The 22,186-nt window shown below is 44.2% G+C and overlaps 3 protein-coding genes across 5 annotated transcripts in view; 1 reads left to right on the forward strand and 2 right to left on the reverse strand.

Moving 5' to 3' along the window:
- The window catches only part of lrrc40 (leucine rich repeat containing 40), a 23,772-nt gene extending 15,459 nt beyond the window's left edge, over positions 1-8,313 (reverse strand). Inside the window, exons 1-6 of the mRNA XM_063201710.1 lie at positions 8,045-8,313; positions 7,700-7,881; positions 7,260-7,333; positions 6,546-6,675; positions 5,626-5,749; positions 3,540-3,682 (exon numbers count right to left, since the gene is read on the reverse strand). Of these exons, the coding sequence (XP_063057780.1) occupies positions 3,540-3,682; positions 5,626-5,749; positions 6,546-6,675; positions 7,260-7,333; positions 7,700-7,881; positions 8,045-8,189 (798 nt within the window). The 5' untranslated portion in view covers positions 8,190-8,313. The remainder of the gene's footprint in view (positions 1-3,539; positions 3,683-5,625; positions 5,750-6,545; positions 6,676-7,259; positions 7,334-7,699; positions 7,882-8,044) is intronic.
- A 248-nt stretch (positions 8,314-8,561) lies between these two features.
- Positions 8,562-16,711, forward strand: srsf11 (serine and arginine rich splicing factor 11). 3 transcript variants are annotated; one of them, XM_063201713.1, is made up of 12 exons: positions 8,562-8,947; positions 9,999-10,132; positions 12,116-12,225; positions 12,683-12,778; positions 12,859-12,908; positions 13,007-13,140; positions 13,550-13,631; positions 13,767-13,886; positions 14,205-14,294; positions 14,529-14,603; positions 14,929-15,150; positions 15,692-15,790. In XM_063201713.1, exons 1-12 carry the CDS (start codon positions 8,829-8,831, stop codon positions 15,693-15,695), a joined length of 1,236 nt encoding a protein of 411 aa, XP_063057783.1. In that variant the 5' UTR covers positions 8,562-8,828; the 3' UTR covers positions 15,696-15,790. The 3 variants fall into 3 exon arrangements, with proteins under 3 accessions (XP_063057783.1, XP_063057782.1, XP_063057784.1); XM_063201712.1 differs by having other exon boundaries at positions 8,563-8,947; positions 14,929-15,103; positions 15,692-16,711; XM_063201714.1 differs by lacking the exons at positions 8,562-8,947; positions 9,999-10,132 and adding an exon at positions 11,409-11,852 and having other exon boundaries at positions 14,929-15,103; positions 15,692-16,711.
- A 3,669-nt stretch (positions 16,712-20,380) lies between these two features.
- Positions 20,381-22,186, reverse strand: part of ankrd13c (ankyrin repeat domain 13C) — a 53,546-nt gene continuing 51,740 nt past the window's right edge. The window contains exon 13 of the mRNA XM_063201716.1: positions 20,381-20,812. Within this exon, the coding sequence (XP_063057786.1) occupies positions 20,682-20,812 (131 nt within the window). The 3' untranslated portion in view covers positions 20,381-20,681. The remainder of the gene's footprint in view (positions 20,813-22,186) is intronic.

The raw sequence follows: 22,186 nt of genomic DNA on the forward strand, positions 1-22,186 counted from the left end.
CCGTGGATCCCGGTACTTCACGAAACTGGACCTACGCAGCGCCTACAACCTGGTCAGAATCAGGGAAGGCGATGAGTGGAAGACCGCATTCAGCACCTCGGTGGGCCACTTCGAGTACCTTGTGATGCCATACGGGCTCGCCAATGCCCCATCAGTGTTTTCAGGCGTTCATGAACGACATCTTCCGGGATTTGCTGGGAAAAGTGTGTAATTACTTACATCGACGATATTTTAATCCATTTGTCCACCCTTGCCCAGCATGTCTCTCATGTCCGCCAGGTGCTGTCTCGCCTGGCCGAACACCAGCTCTATGCCAAGGCAGAAAAATGCGTCTTCCACCAGACCTCCATATCGTTCCTTGGCTACATCATCGGGCCAGAGGGAGTGCAAATGGAACGGGACAAGATCAAGGCAGTGACTGACTGGGCGGTTCCCCAAACGGTGAAGCAGCTGCAGCGCTTCCTAGGCTTCGCCAACTTTTACCGCCGCTTCATCCGTGGCTTCAGCTCCATTGCCGCCCCTCTCTCTGCACTCCTCCATGGCAAGCCACGTACACTGCATTGGACACCTGAGGCTCACCAAGCGCTCCAGGAGCTGAAAAAAACGTTTCACACCACGGCCCCCATTCTGAAACTTCCGCACCCTGGGAAACAGTTAATCGTGGAAGTGGACGCCTCAGACACAGGGATAGGAGCTGTGCTGTCCCAACGGCTCGGAGACCCACCTAAGCTGCACCCATGTGCTTTCTTCTCCAGAAAACTGACCCCAGCAGAGAGGAATTACGATGTGGGCAATAGAGAGCTGCTGACGGTCAAGTTGGCGATAGAGGAATGGAGACATTGGATACAGGGGGCCCAACAGCCGTTTCTGGTGCTGACAGACCACCGCAACCTGGAATACATCAGAGCTGCAAAGAGGTTGAACCCACGGCAGGCAAGATGGACACTATTCTTCTCCCGGTTTCACTTCTCCATTACTTACCGTCCTGGGTCGAAGAATACCAAGGCTGACGCCCTGTCCCGGAGCCATGATCCTGATGACATCACTCCAGAGGTCCATCCCATCATTCCCGAGTCCTCCATCCTGGCCCCTGTCGTCTGGGATCTGGACGCCGACATCCAGCGCGAAACCAGGAGAGAGCCAGCTCCAAACACCTGCCCTCCAGGGAAGACGTATGTACCATCAAGGCTACGTGCTCGGGTCATCACATGGTCGCACGTTTGTCTCTCTTCTGGGCACCCCGGCATTCTGCGCAACCAGCAGCTCGTTGAAAACAAGTACTGGTGGCCCGGCCTGGCTGCGGAGGTGAAACGATTTGTTATGTCCTGTTCCACCTGCGCTACCACCAAGTCTCCTCGCCAACTCCCAGCAGGAAAACTGCATCCCCTTCCAGTCCCGCAACGTCCATGGACTCATCTGGCGGTGGACTTCATCACTGATCTCCCAGTCTCTGAAGGGCATACGGTAATACTGGTGGTTATTGACCGTTTCTCTAAGTTCTGTAAATTAATCCCCTTCACTGCTCTGCCAACTGCCTTCCAGGTTGCAGAGACGCTGTTCCACTATGTGTTCCGGAACTATGGCCTCCCAGAAGACATTGTCTCGGACCGGGGGCCCCAATTCACGTCAAGAGTGTGGCGGGCCTTCCTTGATCGGCTGGGGGTGAACGTCAGCCTCACGTCCAGATATCATCCCGAGTCAAATGGCCAGACGGAGAGTTCCATCCAAGAGGTTGGAAGATTTCTGCGTGCACACTGCCACCGCCGACAGCACGACTGGGCCAGGTTCCTGCCTTGGGCTGAATACGCCCAGAATTCTCTTCGCCAAGCCTCCACTGGCATCTCACCATTTCAGTGTGTGCTGGGGTTCCAACCACCACTCTGTCCATGGATCCCTAGCTCGACGGAAGTCCAAGCAGTGGATGACTGGTTCCGACGGGCGGAGCGGGTATGGGAAGACACTCATGTCCAAATTGGCCGTGCTATTCGTCGCCAAAAGTCAGCTGCAGACCGCCGCCGGAGAGATGCACCTGAATATCAGCCAGGGGACCGTGTGTGGCTTTCCACCAGGGACCTCCGTCTCCGTCTGCCCTGCCGCAAGTTGAGCCCGCGGTTTGTGGGCCCATTCAGGGTTCTGCGGAGGGTGAACCCCACTGCAGTCACTTTAGCTCTTCCTGCTCACTATCGTATCTCACCTACTTTTCATGTCTCTCTCCTCAGGCCGGTGATTCCTGGTCCACTGGCGGAGGCGTCCCCCACTGATGCACCACCCCCGGCACCAGCCTACCGGGTCCATGCCCTACTGAACTCCAGGCGCCGAGGGGGACGCATCCAGTATCTGGTGGACTGGGAGGGGTACGGTCCCGAGGAGAGGAGCTGGGTCTTTGCTCGAGACATCCTTGATCCCTCTCTCGTCAGGGATTTCCATCGCGCTTTTCCTGATCGGCCGGCTCCTCGACCCAGGGGCCGCCCCCCGGCCCGGCAGCATCACACGGCTGGAGCCGTGCCTCAGGGGGGGGGTACTGTAACATCCTGCGAACCTCCTTCTCAAAGATCAATGTCGCCAGTGTACTAATTGGTCAACAAGCAACTAATCACTGGCCAAGTACCTTCAATCAGCACCTCATCAGCACCATTCACCAATCACCCACACCTGTACCAGAGACTTTAAAGACTCTCACTTCCTTCTTTGTTCGTGGATTGTTGCAGCATTTCTGTTGGACTCTGTGTGTGCAAGCTTATTTCTTCCACAGTCCTATTTAGCTGTCTACTGTGTGTATTTTTCTGTTTCACCCCTCGTGGTGCCGTTTTGTTTGTTCTCTGGTTTTGTGAAGTAAAGTCACTGAAGTGCACCGGAGTCGCACTTGGGTCCTGCCTCATCATTTGTCACAAATCCCTCCTCTCAGAGTTAGTCTGCTGACACAGAGTCACTTGACTCAAGCCATGTGTTTTCAAACCAGAGGACCATTTGGGGCTTTCTCCGCAATTTGACAAAAAGTGACTTCTTTCCAGGAACAATACCATTTTAAACACGCCTAACAGTTTTAAAAAAAATACTACTGGAGTGCACTACTTTGTACTGCATCAGTATAAAGAATGTGAGGGGCAAGCAAATAACTAATATTCTCTCTCTCTCTCTCAACCATGGCCAAACTGCCCTTGAGCGACTGTCCTTGAACCTGAATGATCATGAATCACCCTGGAGAAGCGACTATGTAACGTAATGTACAGTAACTTACTATGACAGTGAGGTGCACTGTGTAGAATGGTGGCCAGAGTAGGTATTTCAACAATGCTGCTCAACTGTGCTGCTTATTGCCAAAGTTCATATTTTCAAGAATGTTAACTAAGTAATAACTAATATGACCACAGTACAGAGTTTTGCAGATAAAAACGTACTGGAAATTCAGAATGGGGAGCATGAATTCGGGAAATAAACTGCTAAAAATATTACACAGAGCACCTTAAAAGCGAAATGAAACAGAAGTAAATGTCAGTGTGTCTGGTGAAGGTTGCCTGTGTGTCTGTACTGTAGGCTACCTTGAGTGTTTTGCACTGTGGCAGCTCAGGAAGCAGGCGTAGTTTGTTGTGCCGCAGATAGAGCAGCTCCAGGGACTCCATCTGGGCCAGCACGGGCGGCACACTCTCCAGCTGGTTATGGGTGCAGTCCAGCATTCGCAGATCTGTGGAAGCAGGAGAAAGAAAATATTTTTTCATTTCAGGTGGCTCCTGTATATCCCTTGGCAAAACAATTGATTATTGATTGTATTGATTTCTAACAGCAATGGAGTCCAGCGTTTGCAGATCTGTGGACGGAGAAAGAGAATATTTTACTTCTGATGGCTCCTGTTAGTAACTGAATTTCACTTGGCAAAACAAGTTATTATTGATTAGTAACAGTAATGCAGTCCAGCACTCGTAGGTCTGTGGAAGGACAAAGACTTCACTCTTAAAACCCTCTATTTCAGGTGGCATACACTGTGTGCAGAATTATTAGGCAAACAAGTTTTTTGACAATACCATCCATTTTATGCATATTGTCCGCCGCCACCCTTTATGGACATGAACACCTATTGGATTTAAGCATTCCAGGTCATGCATATTGGTATAATAAGAGACGGTGTGATCGAAGGAGTCCAATACCCTATATCAGGGCAAAATTAGAGTGCATAATTATTAGGCAGCTTTGTTTTCCTCTGCGAAAATGAGCCACAAAAGAGATAACAAACTCTGTAAAGACTATAAACAAATTTGAAGTCTTCTAGAGGGGTGTGGCTGTCTTGAAATATTGGTCACATCCATCTAAGGCACCATTACAAGCCACCAGTGTCACATGACATGTGCTCACAAAGTAACTGCCAGATTGAGAAGAATTGAAGATGAAACTACCACACAACTATTACCCTGCAGTGCTGTTATATTCCAGAACTGAAACCTACATCGAGTGTCCACAAGAACATTGTATTCAGCACTCAGAGACATGGCCAAGGTAAAACAGGCTGAAACCTGAAGACCACTCAACAAGAAACTTAAGTCAAGACTTGGTCAAGAAATGTCTTTAGACAGTTTTTTCAATGGTTTTATGAACTAGTGAAAGTGACTATTAATGGACCAGATGGATGAGCCTATGGCTAGATCAGTAATGTGCACACTCAGATCAGTTCCTGAGTTCCACTCAAATACCAGCAGATTACTGCATAAATACCATTGTCTTCGTAAAAGATGCACTTTTCTCCCTCTAAAAGATCCAGCCTTGGGTTCATCCACCCTGTCTGTCTAGAGTCACTATCCCAAGTCCATAATACCTTTGAAAACTCTGTCCCCAGTTATTTTTGACCCAGTCTTGACTTAATTAACTTGTTGAATGGTTGTCTGGTGTCATCCCTTCTTACCTTGGCCATGTCTCTGAGCGCTCAATACCCTGTTCTTCTGGACTTCTGGTGTTGGTTTCTGTTATGGAATATGATAGGACTGCAGGGTAATAATTTTTATGTAGTTTTACGTTAAATTCTTCTCAACGTTTGGCAGTGACATTTCTGAAGAGACTGATGACTTTGTAACGCTGCATCTGATAGTTCTGTGCGAACGTGACCAACATCTTGCTAATTTCAAGACAGCCACATCCCTCTAGAACACTTCAAAATTGTTTATAGACATTTCAGAGTTTGTTAGATCTATTTTGTGGCCCATTTTCCCAGAAGAAAACAAATTTGCCTAATAATTATGCACACCTGATATAAGGTGTTGGGCTCCTTCGGCCACACCCCAATCTTATTATACAAATATGCATGACCTGCAATGCTTAAATCCAATAGATTTTCATGTTCATATATATTGCTGTTGGAAAATATGCATAAAAAAGACAATATGGTCAAAAAACATGTTTGCCTAATAATTCTGCACACAGTGTAGTTAGTTACTGACAAAGCAATACATAACACAATTGACTTAAAAAGAATGCAATCCAGCATTCGTAGATCTTCTTTCAGGTGGATACAGTTAGTTATTCAGAAGGTAAAGATACATTATTGATCAAATAAAACAGTATTGCTGATGCAATCTGCAATCCATATTATGGAGTGACACATTTAGATGTCTACCTTCCACATGGGAGGTGAATACTTACTCTTCATGTTCCTGATAGCAGGAGAAAGACTCTTTAACTTGTTGTGGGACAAGTTGAGTTTCACCAGCTTTGTCAGGTTGCCTAAACCATCTGGAACCCCTGTGAACTGGTTGTTGGAGAGATCCTGCCACACAAATTATATCAAATATCAGCAAAACAAGACAACCACAACATGAACCACTGAATAAATAACGACAAGAGCAAAGGAGGAAATAAAACGTGGAGGTACAATCAGGAGGAAAATGACACCTTACTTAGTATTTAGCATACACGTACACCTCCTAGCTGGTCTATTTGCATGACTTGTAGCCTTAGTGGTGCAGTAATGGGGTTGGCTTGCTCTGGCAGTGGCATGTAATGTGATGTAATGCGATGTGGAGATGCGATAATGGGAATGCCAGCTCTGTTTCCTCTGATACTCTGGCTTTCAAAATGGGGTTGCAAGGGTATGTCTGTTGATCAGGGCCTTGCCGGCTCGACTCTTGACCCACCAGGTTGGTGGGGGGAGTAATTAACCAGTGCTCTCCCCTGTCCTCCTCCATGACTGAGGTACCCTGAGCAGCATGGTACCGTCCCGCTGTACTGCTCCCTTTCGGGCATCATTGGGGGCTGCCCCCTTGCACAGGTGAGGCATAAATGTAATTTCGTTGTGAGAAGTGTTCACTTGTGTGCTGTGGAGTGCTGTCTCACAATGACAATGGGAGTTGGAGTTTCCCATTTGGACTTTCACTTTAACTTTCAGTAGTCTACATGACTTGACATTGACATCGATGACTCAGGCCACCTTCAAGACATGTCCGGATTTCAGGAAGACGGACGAAATGTGTGACAATTCTATACATGTCTATTTTTTTTTCAGGATAAGGTCTGGATTCGCAAGTTTCCGACTACCATAAAGGCAGCATCAAAACCACACCTACTATTTCATCCAAGTTGACCAGCTGTCCGATTTCTTCTGGAAGCTGCTGCAGCTGGTTCTGCTGCAGGTGAAGGCTGCGGAGGGTGGTCAGTCCCCATAACTCAGCAGGTAACTCTGTCAACTTATTATGGCTGAGGACACAACGCACAACAGTTCACAAAGTAAGGATAGTTTGCATACTGACAGAATGAGACAAGGCCTGACTTAAGGAGTTTTGTAACACTTTACTTGACGCCTGCATCATATATGGATGACATAACAGTGTCATAATAGTGCCAAAACAGTGTCATGACACAGTCATGAACGATTCATAAACATGGTGTCAGTGTCATAAATGTTTTATTGTCATGAAAAGTTGACCTTGTTAGGGCTGTCTTTGCCATAACCGAATGACACTTAATGATAAAGTCATGAAATGTTTATGACATTGACATGATATTTATGACACATGAATGTCTGCATTATGACACTGTTATGACATTGTTATGTCATGCGTATGACACCTATGCCAAGTGAAGTGTTGCCAGGAGTTGTGTTTATTGGGAGCAAAGCAGACGTTTCAGCATACTGTTTTCTTCAGTGCTCTCTGTGCTCACACAGAACAAACAGGGTTCTTTGGCTGCGACTACCTGACAAATTCATATCAGGATGGTATCAGGACTTTCAGTTTTGTACAATACCACAAAAACAGATTCAGCATAGTAGCACAGCCTACCTTATCACAAGCCTCTGCAGTTGCTCCAATTCACCTAATTCTTTGGGCAATGTAGTAAGTTGATTGTCGTGGACCTTACAAAAGAAAAGAAATAATGTATCATTGCTGAGGCTGCACTGGTCCATGCGTTAGAGATAGTTTAGATCAGTGTTTCCCAACCTTTTTTGTCTTGTGTACCCCCCAAGCCTTTTCGTTGTGCCATGAGTACCCCCTAAGTCAAGTTTCTCTATCCCAATGTAACTGAGCTACATGTATTTGATAAAATTACATGTTTCCAAGTACCCCCTGCAGTTTTCTCGCGTACCCCTAGTGGTACACGTACCCCTGGTTGGGAAACACTGGTTTAGATTGAGGATCTGAAGATCAGTTCTGGAATTCTGGAAGTTCACACCATGTGTTTATGTAGTTACTCAGTTTGTTAGTGTAATGTCTGCACTTACATCTAGAACGACAAGAGCTGGTAAGAGTTTCACATTTTCTGATAGTGTCTCAAGCTTGTTAGATGAGATGATGAGCTTTGTCAGGTCAGTTTGTTCCCACCATCGGTCATCTGCTCCAAAAGCTAAGTTTTGGTTGGCCTCTTCGGGTGTGTCCAAGTTAAGTCTCCAAACATTGAGTGGAACTGCACAAACGAATCATGGAATGTCATGTTATGAACGAAACCAAGGAATGGAGGTTATTGTTATTTTATAATTGAATTATACGGGATGGTGTTACTGCAACAGTCTCTTACATGTCGTTTAGCCATACCCTCATTGTTGACATTGTTGTCATTTGTACCATACCTTCAGTCAGACCCCGAGCTGACAGATTGAGTTGGCCACTTTTTCTAGCTGCTTTTAGGAGCCCGTTGGGAATCGGCGACGAGCTTACTTCCGTCCTAAACCCAGCCCTGGAGTCAATTTTCCCACCTCTTTTAAACCGAGACATTTGGCGGTACTGTCAGTAAACGTAAATTACATTAAATATGATAACTTAACACACAAATACAGTCAATAGTCGTCCAATGTCTATTCAGCTAACACACAGCTGCTGATAGCATTTGCCGCGCCTGCTGGCATATACTGCCAAACGTCAGTTCCGTTTTCAGCTGTCAAAAGTTCAACAAATAAAAGTTAGATGTAGGGTCATCTTTAACGTTGCGCTGCATTGGGAAACAAGGCGTTTGCTTTAAAATGTGTCTTTATTCAGTTACGACATGTCTACTCCAATACAGTTAACGACAAACCACAAAGACTATGTTTGTGCTCATTGCACGAGCACTGTAAAGGAAGGTTAACTTTTATTTTGACACAGTAGGTTGATTCGCGTTCGACACTCAAAAAGTCACGCATGCAGTCAAGGAAGAAAGGCCGCCGAAATCAACGGGGTTGAATTTCACGGCCAATATTTTGTATTAGCGACCATGCAGGTCCACCTACAGTGCTAGAGTAATCGGCTGACTCGGTTTATTTTATAAAATAACGTTTAACTTTGCTCAGGTTTCCCTAGGTAGCCTAGTCGATGATATTGCTGGCTAAATTGCTAGCTAGCCAACATTAGCAGTCGGCGCCCAACAAGGAAACAAAAATGACAACGACGAACGTAATTCAGGTGACAAATGTGTCTCCGAGCACAACATCTGAACAGATGAGAACCCTCTTCGGCTTCCTGGGGAATATAGAGGAGTTAAAGCTTTTTCCACCTGAGTGAGTATTTTGCAACAACCGGACATTTTTTAGATTGACATGGAATAGCTTGCTAACCAGTGAGTGCTAACATCACTTAGCTAACACGGCCATCACGTAGGCTAACGAACACACTGGATGATGAATCCAATGCACACTGTTTTCCGTGCCTGCCCAGAGCCGACAGTGTTAACTTTTCTGGCGAACTTACACGACATGGAGTAGTCTAACATTTGGCTTAACGTTTTTATGTCTTCTGTTACAGCTATTCAGACCGATGCTTTATTGTTGCAAATATGTACTGTTTGGTTATTAGTAACTGCTGCAACTGAACAAACATCAATTTGGGGTAAACATTGTTATCTTACCAAAGCAAACCTCAAACCATTGGTCTACTCTTTTGGCTTTCTAGTTGTAGTTCTAGTAGTTCTACTAGGCATAGTCATTTGCTTGCGCCTCAGTTATAATGTTTCAGATAGAAACACACTGATTAATGGGTGATTCAGTATAGCATTGCTTAGAGAGAAGTAAAGGTAAGTGAGAGGTGTTCTATTCTAGCTGCCTATGAATTATCATATCTGCTCAGGCTTGAAATCGCTTGAAATTAGAGGCTTGGAATTGCATGTCACCTGAACCAACACAGGTGTAGAACTAGGACAATTGAGTGCAAGTCGTTTACAATGGAAATTGACAGCTACTAAGCTTACAGACTAGGCAGGTGTTGGTACGACGGCAAAACAGCTAACATGTATTTTGTGCTTTTGCTGTTTTTCACCTGTCGAATAAATCTGGCTGCACGTCATTACTGCAGTTCAGGTAGGAAGACGCCCCCCCTGGAACATCATTGGCAAAAACCAAGACAGCTGGTCTGGGCATTCTGTTTTGTGGTCGTTGAATGTCCAGTGCTATTGAAACCGTACAGAATAAACTAGTCTGAAATATATGGATCTGTTATTGACATTTATTTACTTATTTTTAGCCTTGTATGTTAAACATCTTTGTGTTAGTTACCGGAAATACTGCAGACCCCTTGTTTGTATATTTTTGCAAAAGCATCTATATTTTCTTCCAGTGATTCTCCCTTGCCTGTGACTTCACGTGTCTGTTTTGTAAAGTTCCTCGAGTCTGAGTCGGTTGGCGTATCTCAGCACTTGACTAACACAGTCTTCGTGGACAGAGCCTTGATTGTCGTCCCCTTTGCTGAAGGTAAGTCTTCCTCCCAATGCTACGTTGTTGGTTTTTCTCACAGAATTTCATGTTGGAGATGCACATCAATAAAAAAAATAACATTCTGAAGTGTCACTGTTTGTGAGAGCCAAAAAGACCCTTAGTAATGCCATAGCTTGCCATTATCTCAGAGGGAACACAGCTGAAAACACATTACTATTTAAAGAAGTAGTAATGGGACTAATACTATGCAAAGACAAGATGAATGGAGACAGATCTTTGGCCCACTTAATACATGTCTCACACAGGCCATCCTTGTCACATTTTATATCTTGTCTTCACCAGTTTCCTCTATCTCATTCATGTCAGGTTTTTGTGACAGACATGATAATTCAACTTTCAGCTCTATTATTGAAATGATTGCCAACTTAGAGCAGTAAATCTTAATGACTGGCACATTTTCAGCTGTAAGACCATCCTGATGTCAAAATCCCATCTCTGTGTAAGATTTGGGCAAAAAACAAAAAAATAGCTGAAAATGATGACGCATGGATGGGATATGAATTTAATGCATTTAAATTCAGCCTAACATTTAACCAGCAAAAGAATCTGTATTTGTTTGTCCATAAGTTGAACTTCAACTGTTGAAAAGCACACAACACAACTACACAAAGTGGAGTGGGGTGTAAGAGCGTGGGAGGACCGCATCCCAGCATGCCTCTGGGTATGGCTTTCTCTTGTATGAAGTTTTCCATGCTCTCTTTCTTATGAGTACTTCTGATCCGTGACATCTGCATAGCCGTGTGTCTGCTCTCACCTCCCTCTAATGCCTGGTATTAATAAAGAAATCAAAAGAGTGGTGAAAAGCAGTGAGTGTAAAATGTAGAATGTGTTTTACATTTGATCCTGTCCAAATGATCCAGAGGCGTGGCTAACAGCGAAAGATGTTTTTTAACAGTGGTTTTCTTTTTTGTTGTTGTGTTTTACAGTTCTTTTTCCTGGTTCTGCCAGTCCTAAATACCTGGCCCGCGCAGAAAATGCCACCCAACCGTTTTGTCTGCAGCTTGTCCCGTTTCTCCTGTGTTTTCTCTGTCTCTTTGTTGTGTTCACAAAATCAAACAAACAAAAAAAGAAAAACAGCCACCACAGAAAAAAGAACAATTTATTGAAATTGATTTCAGATTGCACATACCACGGATCTCATTCATCTCACAAGTCGTCCATGTTTTTTCTCCCATCACCTGTGTTGTTCTCTTTAGCACTTGGCCCATGCACTGTGATTTTTAGCTCCAGGGCTTTTGCTGGCACAAGTTGTTAATGCTCAAGGCAAGAGAGGAATCTGTAAAGCATGGCCTTGTTATTTCAGGAAGAAAAAAACAAAACAAATCTTAGAAAGCACCTAGATGTAAGCCGTGCCACAGATAATTAGCATATTTTGCCTTGCCATTTTTTTATGTCTGTGTTAGTGTTCATAGCCAAAAAAAGCACCAGCAAAAGTCCTTTTAACAATTGTAGTTATTGCTGTGAATGGTAAGTTTTTATTTTTAGCCTGAAGTCATGCATTTTGAATTTTGCTGTGTTGCCCCAAAAGTTATAAACCCTGTTTTGTCTATCTTGATGTGTTTGTGTGCTTTGTAGCGAAGCAGCCGACGCGAATCGCTTGTTCATAAAACATCTAGTGAAACTTGAGAGCACATCCCACTGGACAGCCGGCTGTGCTTGCTTACATTTGGTTCATGACTTAAAAAAACAAGTTCAGGTGATAACATCTTGGCAGTGTGTTTAGTGACATATTGTTGTAGTACTATGAAATCGTACTGTTCTTTTTTTATCAGGGACCCACTTTTGATCTCATGTTTTTTGGGCAAAAATGTGTAACTGTGTAGAAAAATGTATGAGGAAACCCTTTTTTGAGGGTTCATGAATGTATGTGTTTGGGAGTGTGTCTCTTGTGTGTTTGTCTATAAAATGGACATGGTCACAAGGGTGTGTAGTCACTCTTTCTCTGTTGGTTTCCTGTAGGTGTGATTCCTGACGAATCAAAAGCTCTGTCGCTTCTGGCACCAGCCAATGCTGTTGCAGGATTGCTTCCAGGAGGTGGGCTATTGCCCACCCCAAATCCAATGGCATCGGTAAGTCTGAAACTTTTCAAGAAATTAATCCAAATACAAAACCCCATCTGCACATTATGATGCATTTGTTTATGTGTAGGCTGCTTATGGTGAATTTCAAACTATTACCTCCTCTCCTTTCCTTTTGCTTGTACCCTCGCGCTTTGCTGACGCCGCGCCTTTGTGTAGAAAGCCATCAAGTTTCACAGCTTTCAGCCTGGGCAGAGCAACTTTCGGATGGCTTTTCCCCCAATTCTACATCATTAGAAAGTGGCATTTGAATTGTGCTTTTACTAGATATTGAATAAAACTTCTTTCATCCATGACAAATTGCCTCGCATCTCTAGGCCACAAGCAAAAAGAGAGGACTGGCAGTACTAGATTGAGTTGGACCACTAGTGTTGTCTATGTGTGAAGTTTAGCTTTCGTCCTGCTAGCAGAGGCTTGAAGTTCTTATGCGATACTGTATGTGTTGCAGATGGGAGGTGTTCCCCTGGGAGGTCTTGGAGGCCCTACGATGGATCCCATGGCAGCTCTTGGCATGCCGGGGCCTAACATGAACCCACAGATGCAGGTATGGATTGTTAACTATTCATAAAATAATGTCTTCTGTGAGGAATCTCGTGTTAAATTTTAATTGACATGTATTTACAGTCCCTATCTGCTGACCAGCTTCTGAAGTTGATGTCCTCTGTGGATCCTAAGTAAGTAACAAATGTCATGCCACAATTTACACAACACTAGTGTGTTTGTTGTACTACGGATTGGTTAAATCATTATCTGCTATCCCTAAACCTCCCAGGTTGAATCCAATGGCTGCCGGCCTCAACATGAACCCGGTCATGAAGGTCGATAATTCCAACAAGGAGATCGAGGAGGCCATGAAGAGGGTCCGGGAGGCCCAGTCGCTCATATCAGCCGCCATCGAGCCTGGAAGTGAGTTGGCCCTCTGTTTTAGGCATGTGGGTCATTCCTTGGCAGCCCACGTGCTTGGTAGATTTTGCTGCAGATAAATTGTAAGGGTGCATATGAATATAGTGTCTATGGAGGGTTTTTTTTTTTTTTTTTAAATATGGGTCAGCTGCCAAGGAATGACTCATGTACAGCATGCTGTAGTTTATGCAACACTCTGCAGTCTGTTTCCTCTGTGTATCTGTGTATTTGATTTAAGAAGTAATTTAGGGAATAAAAATCTAATGTAATAAATTGTACATAATACACATTTACGCATAAAAATGTATACATATTGGATGGAACGCATCACGTTTGGTTGCAGAATGTTTTTGTAATACCTTGTGGTGAATTGAGAGGAAACGTAATGAAACTAAAATTGACATGTTTGCAGACAAAAAAGAGGAGAAGCGGAAGCACTCGAGGTCCAGATCACGGTCACGGCGGAGGAGGTCTCGATCCCGCTCGAAACACAGGTGAGTTGGCCCCGACACGCCCTCTGGCACAGTATGGACACACACACACACACACACACACACACACACACACACACACACACACACACACACTTGTGTTGCTGTCCTCTGAGGGTCTGACCTTGTCACTCGTAGGCGTTCTCGGAGCAGGTCGAGGCGGCGGTCGCGCTCCAGGAGCAGGAGGAGGTCGAAGAGCCCCAGGAGGAGGAGGTCTCACTCCAGGGAGCGGGGCCGGCGCTCCCACAGCAGGTCCAGGTAACACATGCTCTCAGTCACCTGCTCATCTCACCACCACACCACCTGTTTTAGTGTGTACACTGAGGAAGGCAGACGCTGAAACGCGTTTGTGCAATAATATAACAAATGTGTGCATGGTCCGACCTTTTCTCACTTTTCAGTTTAACGTGAATACAGCCTTCTTTTACGTCGTCATTAGCAAATGAATTCTCCCACATGTCCACATTGCATTTTTCCGTACACAATGAAAATGTGCTGATGTATTACAATGGTTTTGGAGGCTGCTTGCCCTAAGATGCATCCCAAATGTCCTTTCTCCCTTCCTTATTTCCCCAGGGACAGGCGGAAAGAGGAGAAGGTCCGCAAGCGCTCCAAAACGCCACCCAAGAGCTACAGCAGTGGACGCCGATCTCGCAGCATCAGTCGGTAAGAGAGAGCACTGTCCCACTTCTGTCATTTTGCAGGCTCGACCAGTAGAATTACTGGCCCTTTCCTTAACAGAGCCTGTTTCACCTTGCCCGTTTCTGAGAAGACGACGTCAATTGTCATGAAAGCTTTTGTCTTTGCTCAATTAAGAATCATTTTATCAAATTCGATTTCTATACTTGTTATTTATCTAAAGCTTAACCTCTACCCATCCATCACCTGCTCCCCTTTCAGGAGACGACACAGGAGGAGCCGCAGTGCCTCCCGATCGCCCCGCAGGAAGCCATCCAGGTCTCCCTCTCCCAGGAGGTAGGCAGCCTTCTTGGCCCAGATAAGAACTTTTCTGTGGGGTTGGTATCCACTAGGCCTTGGTCCTGGGTGTGATGGGTCACTGGTGGAATTGCCCCTGTATAATTGAGTGCAGCTACATTTTACAATAGGAAAGGATTTTACGAGGCGTTGCTGGAGACGGTAGACGGTCTTGAAGTGTTGTATTTCCCATAATAATGCCCTTTATTATCCAGGATACAAGTAAAAATAAACACTCAGTTGCAATTTCACTGGGCTTCATTCAACTTCATCACGTGCGTTAATGTTTTATCCTGAAATCTGGGTCTGGATGTTGCAACGACAGGCACAAGAAGGAGAAGAAGAAGGACAAGGAGCGCGAGCGAGACCGGGAGCGAGACAGGAAAGACGAGCGAGACCGCAGCCGAGACAAGCGGGAGCGCTCGCCCAGCAAGAAGAAGAGCCGAGACAAGGACAAGGACAGGGAGCGCAAGTCCGACAGCGAGAAGGGAGACGTCAAGGTAATGGATGAGGACGCACGGATGAGCGCCTCTCCCTCTCGCCTCAGGTGAAACAGGGGGGCTTGGCTTTTTAGGGCAAGGATTTTCAGTTTAAATACTGTTATATTAGGGCTTTGAAATGTTGAATATATATTTAAATTCAAGATTCTTTTTAATGGTCCCGAAGGAAATTTGTCTTGGATATGCATTTTCCAAGACAAATTTCCTTTGGGACCATTAAAAAGAATCTAGAATATCTTGAACTGCAGTTTTTGTTGTTGTTGCAATATCAATATTTTGTGTTCTATTTTTATGTTATCATTTATCTTGGTAATATGCTTTTAGTTATTTTTCTCAGGTATTTTCTAGGTAGCGTATATTATTCATATTAAAAACTTCCAAAACAAAAAGTCATTAGATTTGTCATTAGGTTGTATGTAATGTGTGTATGCATGTATGTCTGTATATAGGCCTGTGTCCTGTAATTGTCAGTTGTGCAATAGTCTTGTGATGTGATGTTATGTGTATGTCCTGTCTTAAAACGAGTCTTCAGGGATGCAAAATGAATTTCAGTGTTAACTGACAAAGTTGAATCGTATGGTCTCGTAGGTGACCCGAGACTATGACGAGGAGGAGCAGGGCTACGACAGCGAGAAGGAGGAAGAGGAGCGTGACAAGAGCTCGGACACCGGAGGCGTCCACTCCCCGCGCTCCCAGGAGCCCCAGAGGGACAACACGGAGGAGGAAGAGGAGGCCAAGGGCTCGGAGGGCTCCAGTGACGACCAGCCTGATGAGGACATGGAGATGAGCGACTGATGAGCCCCCTCACCATCACAACCCCCCCATCCTTCTCTCTCCTCTCCTTGCTCCTCATCCCCCTCTTGTGCTGCCTTCTCAGCAGTCCCCGACCACCGCCATTTATAACCCCCCCTCATTCTTCTCTCCTCATCCCCCCCCCCCCCCCCCAGACATCAATCCTAACTACTGCTGGACCTGCAGGCTAGCCTGCCGTCATCTTAAGCCCTCTACCCCACCCCGTATGGATTTCTCGAGCCAGTGATATCGTCTTCCCCTTAAACAAAGGGAGGATAGCATACTGTCCTATTGTATATCTGATTAGCAAATTTACGTTATGGCATGTTCACAACCATTTGCTTATTTGTATATTTGAGGATGAAAATATTTTAAAAAAAAAAAAACGGTTTGTGGTAAAGACATTAGGTTGAATTTCTTAAAGTTGTTGTTGACAAGGGTGAGTGTGTGTGTGTATATGAGTGTACGGGAGAGAGGAATGCTCTTTTACTGCTAGCTTTGTGTAGTCTACGAGGGGCCTTGTTTTGTTATTTGAAGACTGAATGTGCTGCGGCTGAGCTCAGCCGAGGGCTATTCATCAGTAGACACCTCATGGTGGGGTCAGGTAGCCACTCATTTGCTGAATGTTCCTTAGGCTCAGCGAGCGCAGAGGTAAAATAACCTGACGTATGCATTTCTAAGACAGAATGTTTTTTTCTTCCTCTTTTATTTCTTTGTTTGTAAAAAAAAATTAAGAATGGTTGGTAAACAAGTAGTGCTCCTTGCAACACATTTTACCCTGAAATAAATAATAATAAAAAAATTCTGATGTGGTTACATTTTTTTTTTAAACTATTTTTCCATCGTTCTCCACAATGCAAAAGGAACCCATATCACACACATCCTTCTCTAAAAGAAATCATGGCACTTATGTTAAATCTGAGAGTAAAGTGATATTATTGGTACATTCAAAATGTATGTTGACAATTCACAAATATGATCTTTTTCATGACTACCAGTATTTACTCAGTAAATCAAACAAAATATGAACTACTCTAACCAGCCTAGGTTTGGCAACCAAAGATGTCTTATGACTAGTAATTCAATATGGTGGATAGATGTTTCACCTGTACATATATAAAATGTGAATATTTCCAAAGAAATTACATACGGCACCATAATGCTTGTCTTTAAAACTATTCAGTGCTGCCACATCACTTGTGGCTGTCATTCCTCAATGTGCATGCGATAAACCAGTTGGAGAAGCTTTCCTTTAGTTGCAATAACATTTTTATTAAGTACAAGTTCTTATGAAAAGGTGACGGGTGTATGAATACAAGCTTTGTGTCTGTGTACAGCTGTGAGTGTGTGCATGTGAGCGAGCGCACGGCGCAGCCAGGCTACTGTGTAACATGAACGAGCCTGTGTGTGTATGCGCCCGGGAAGGTGCAGGCCAAAAGTCTGTAGTTCAAAGCAACAGCGCCAAGGGCACTGGGTGTCCGGTCAGGTCAGGGGGGCGGAAGGGCCAGGGGTGGGCCAAACACAGCCCAGAGTCAGTAAACATGAAGGAAGAACAGGGACAAAGCGAGTGGGGGTATTTGTGAATGCCAACATGATAAATTAGTATTTTATTTTCCCTGATGTGGGAAGAATCTCACTAACCTGTAGTGAGATACCGAAACTAGAGCTTCAGAGCAAGACAGGCGACAGTAGGAGTGGGTAAAAAGACAGGAGATGGGAGGTGGTGCTGAAAGCCGTGAATATTGAGATGTCACTGTTGCTGGTTCTTCATTGGTGTAATAGTAGTACTATCTGAAAGCATTCAGCCAAAAAAAGCATCCGTGTTTTGTGTGAATGATAGATACAGTATACTCCCTACAAGTGACAACTACTACTGTGCTCATCAGTGTCTGTAACACTTCATGGGTGCCGGTGTGCAGTGCACTTCAAACTGCTTTCATTCAAAGTCGTTCTCCCTCAAGCTAAAACATCCATCTGACAGAAAATCAAACATGATTAAAAGGCCTGGATGAAGGGGGGGGCGGGAGCTCCTGTCTCCACTTGGAATTAAACACATCCCACCTGATCATTCATTACCATTCAGCAGGCATGTCTTCAAGGACACGAGGGCCCCAGTGCTGTTGCATGGAAAGACTCCAAACAATGCATGTGTTATTCTCATACACCCTCTTTAGTAAAAGGGGAATTATATTCAGACAAACCATCCTATTAGATGAATACTTAATGCAATTGTACAGAGATTCAGGGACTAAAATGGTGAACATTGAACACTATTCCACAATTGGGATTGTGTTTGTGTTTGTAACCTTATAAAATACCGCCCAAAAATAAGGAATGCTACCTACTCTCAAGGTAAAATCCGGTAAATACAGAGGCGTATTTAAAAGCCTTTACAGCTTATATATAAATATATAAAGACTGATTCTGACTGCTTTTGGTGGAGGAGGGGAAACAAAGATGAATTGGGAGAGTCTGAGGACACTTTCAGACACGCACGCATGCACGCACACACACATACACACAGCCCTTGTGGCAAAAGCAGAGACAGCAGCAAGCAGCAGGTGATAAGGACCTGCAGGGCTGAGATGTTTTAATTATTCTGGTTAACCAGCCCCTCATACTACAAGTATTATTTCAACATAAGCCACGAGAGACAGTGGGTTTGTGTTCGATTTATAAGCCAAACACAAAACCAACGGCCCTCAAGACTTATTGCTTAATTTACTGACACTTGGAACGCACAATCAGCCAGTCACAATCAAGAACCAGACACACACAGTGTTAACATTTCATTAACATTTCACACAGAGACTGAGTCTCAGTATCCATCCTTCAGTGACTTCCTCCAACTCATACTTTGAGGCTCAGTGTCATCCAGGACCAGTGACTGGCAACAAGGAACCAGAAGCTAAAAATTCAGTGTCATATATTCCAAAAGGCCTGACTTTACCTGCCCAAATGCTCTAAATGGTCAAACCAGGTCCTTTGGAATATGTCAGAGTGGATTGCAGCTTCCGAATCCAATGTTTCCCATCATTGCAGAGGACGTCTCAATACAAAAAAAAGGCTGGAGGAGGGAGGGAGGCGAGATGCCAGAAAAGCAAGGCTGCGCATGGTGTTTGATGCCTCCATCGGATGGAGACCATCCTCTCCCTGATTAGTTCTTTGATTCCTCCACAGAGCCTCAAAAGGTATGAGGCCGAAGGACAGAGGAAACAACTGGAGGACAGATACCCATTCAGCCAGAGGGTCTAGCTTTTCCATTCGGAGAAATCCTTCTCTTCCTGGAGGTGTAGGCTCTGCTAAAGTGATTGGATATGCCTTGACATATGCAATTAGTCTGGCCATAAGCCTACCTACTCTATACACAACTCAAATGCAGTTCACAGTTGACATCTCTCAAGATATTACTGCTTGCTTGGTAGGATTCTGACTGAACTGTTGCCAATAGAAGCCAGACCCTCTGCACAAACTAAAATGAAGTCCAAAGGGGGGCTGGTTTTCCAGGATAGACGTATATATGTAAATACCCTTGGCATGAAGAGTACAGCCCAACCCTGACAAAGAACACAAGTCCACTCTTTAATACACACACACACACATATACGCATCCATACACACATGCACATATACGCATAAACGCACACACGCATAAACGCACGTGCATAAACGCACGCGCGCACACACACGCACACAGAAAAGAGGGAGGCTAAAATCTGAAGTGAGTTTTTGAAGTAGACGGGGGCATGTAGGCATTTGTACCGTGCACAAAGAGAGGAAAAAGGCTTTCCTTTATCTGTAGAAATTCTATTTACAGGTCACAACTCTATTCCAACGTTCATTCCCACCCCATATACATACAACTTCAAAATGTACAACCCTTTTGATTAATATTTGTGTCCTTTTTCTTTTAAAAAGTGTATCCTACTATTTTATAACACGATCTTATAAAAAAAAAAAGAATTGAAGAAAAGAAAAACAAAGGCTTCCACAAATCCTTTCTAATGCCATCACGGCTCTCGTTGAAGGTGATTATGGAGACCATTATTCAGCCATTTTAGGGGTGGAAAGAGAAACAGTTCCTCGCTCCTTTGAGACGCTGTGTTTCCAAGTACTAGCACAGTACTGAGCTGTACAGTCATGGCTAAAGCAGGTTCGTCAGAGAGCACCTTTTTGATTGCCGACACACACACACTCGGCACAGTGCTTTGCTATGTAGTGCATTAAGGGTGGTGCCCAGGTCTGTGATCTACACACACACACACATGTACTCACACACACACACATCCTCCCAACAAACATACATAAACACACACACACACACACATCGCATAGATGCACACATACACACTCACACACACACGCAACCTTCTTGCCCCAATGACATGGGGCATTGTTTGTTGGTTCACTTCTGTTTGTTTGTTCCACATACAGTTATCTAACTTCAGTGCTTTGCTACAGGTCAGTTCAACAACATCGTATTCCCTTTTCCAAACAAACAAAACATGACATTACATACAGCACATCCGTATTATACAAAATGAAAAACAAACAAAAAAAAATAAGAAAAAGAAAAATTAAAAAGCTCCCTATGTTATTTCACCCCCTGTTATAAGAACACGACGGCATCAATGCCCTTCTGTGTGAGTCCAAAAAGCAGTCCTTTAGTTTAGAGCCGCGAGACACCGTGGAGAGACATTGCTCTCTGTCGGTTGTTAGGAGTCATGGGGGGGTAGTGGGTGGTGAGGGGTGGGGTGGTGTGTTGGGGGTGGGGGGTTATTTGGGTTCAAAGGTCAGGGAAGCGGCTGGGGTCCTCTTTGTACTCGTTGGGGATGGTGAAGATGGAGTCCTCAAACTCGTCGTAGCGGAACTCCTGGAAGGTGACGGTGGCCGTAATGGTGGGGAACACCGGGATGTCTGGAGTGGGGACACAGAGGACATACTATTACATTATGTTACATTACATTACATTATATTCATTTCATAAAGACATATTGTAATGTGATATGATATGTCCTCTGTGTCCACACACAGAGGACATATCACATCACATTACATTATATCTTACACAGATCATAACATTACATTACCAGTGTTGGGCAGTAATGCGTTACAAAGGTGATTAATTACTGTAATGCATTACATTTTGCTGTGTAAGGCATTAATATAAGGCATTACAGGGCAAAAATCTGTCATATTTATTTAGTTACAATGCTAAATAACTTAAGTTACAAATGCATTACAATGACCTGGATTTTAGTGGTATTCAGTGTGGTGTGTCAGAAAGAAGCTATTCCTGAACCTGGTAGTTTTTAGTCTGCATGCTGCCAAAAACATCTCCTGGGTTGGAGGTGAAAAAGTCATGACTCATGCGCTTGATTTACATTGTAATATTTTGCCAGATCCATATTTAGGCCTACAGTGCTTTTGGCGAAAGTAACTTAAGTAATGCAAAAGTAGTGAAATGCCTTACATTTTGAATAGTAATATTGTAGTGCAAGGGATTATTTTGAAAAGACAGTAACATGTTATCAGTAATGCATTACAGTTTTTGAGTTACTTGCCCAACACTGTACATTACATACGTGAACAAAGAAGACATCACATTACATTACATTACACCTGTCGACACAGATGATTGGCAAAAACACAAAGAAGCGGTGCTGAGGGACTGCTTGCAAGGGACTTCTGATACAATACCTATGCACTAGCATAGTGCCCGCTAAGTGCAGCAACTACAGTCACGTTAAAACTAAGAGCAATGCCTTCAAAATGGTCATACTGCTTAGTCAACAATGTGGGAGTCATACAATGGTCTGTGCTGCTACCATTTCAAGTGTCAAAAATATGGAAAAAACGATATGTCATAGTCATAAGACACACACTCCCACCACACCCCCCATCCCTTCTTACGCACCCTTTTTTGCACCGGTCATTCACTACATGTGACACGGAAGTGAGTCTATATGACAAAGAAAACATCCTTCAATCTTTGAATAACAAGACAGAGAGTAAGTATGATACCAACAAACACGGTATCGTTGTGAGTTACTTTGTTATTCCCATCTAGTACGGACCATAGAGACTGGAGGAAGGAAACCAATTCTCCTACTGTATCTATGGAATTCTACAACCATGCAGAGAGATAATAATCACTAGTATCTGGCCGAGAGTCCCGCTCTGTCTGTGTGGAGGGGGCGGTGTACACAGAGGAAATGGGGACAGTACTGTCCTCTCCCTCATCCTATGCCAACAAGCACACAAAGACATACACTCTCATACACATTCACA

The sequence above is a fragment of the Engraulis encrasicolus genome, chromosome 6, assembly GCF_034702125.1.
Source record: "Engraulis encrasicolus isolate BLACKSEA-1 chromosome 6, IST_EnEncr_1.0, whole genome shotgun sequence".
Classification (NCBI taxonomy): Eukaryota; Metazoa; Chordata; class Actinopteri; order Clupeiformes; family Engraulidae; genus Engraulis; species Engraulis encrasicolus.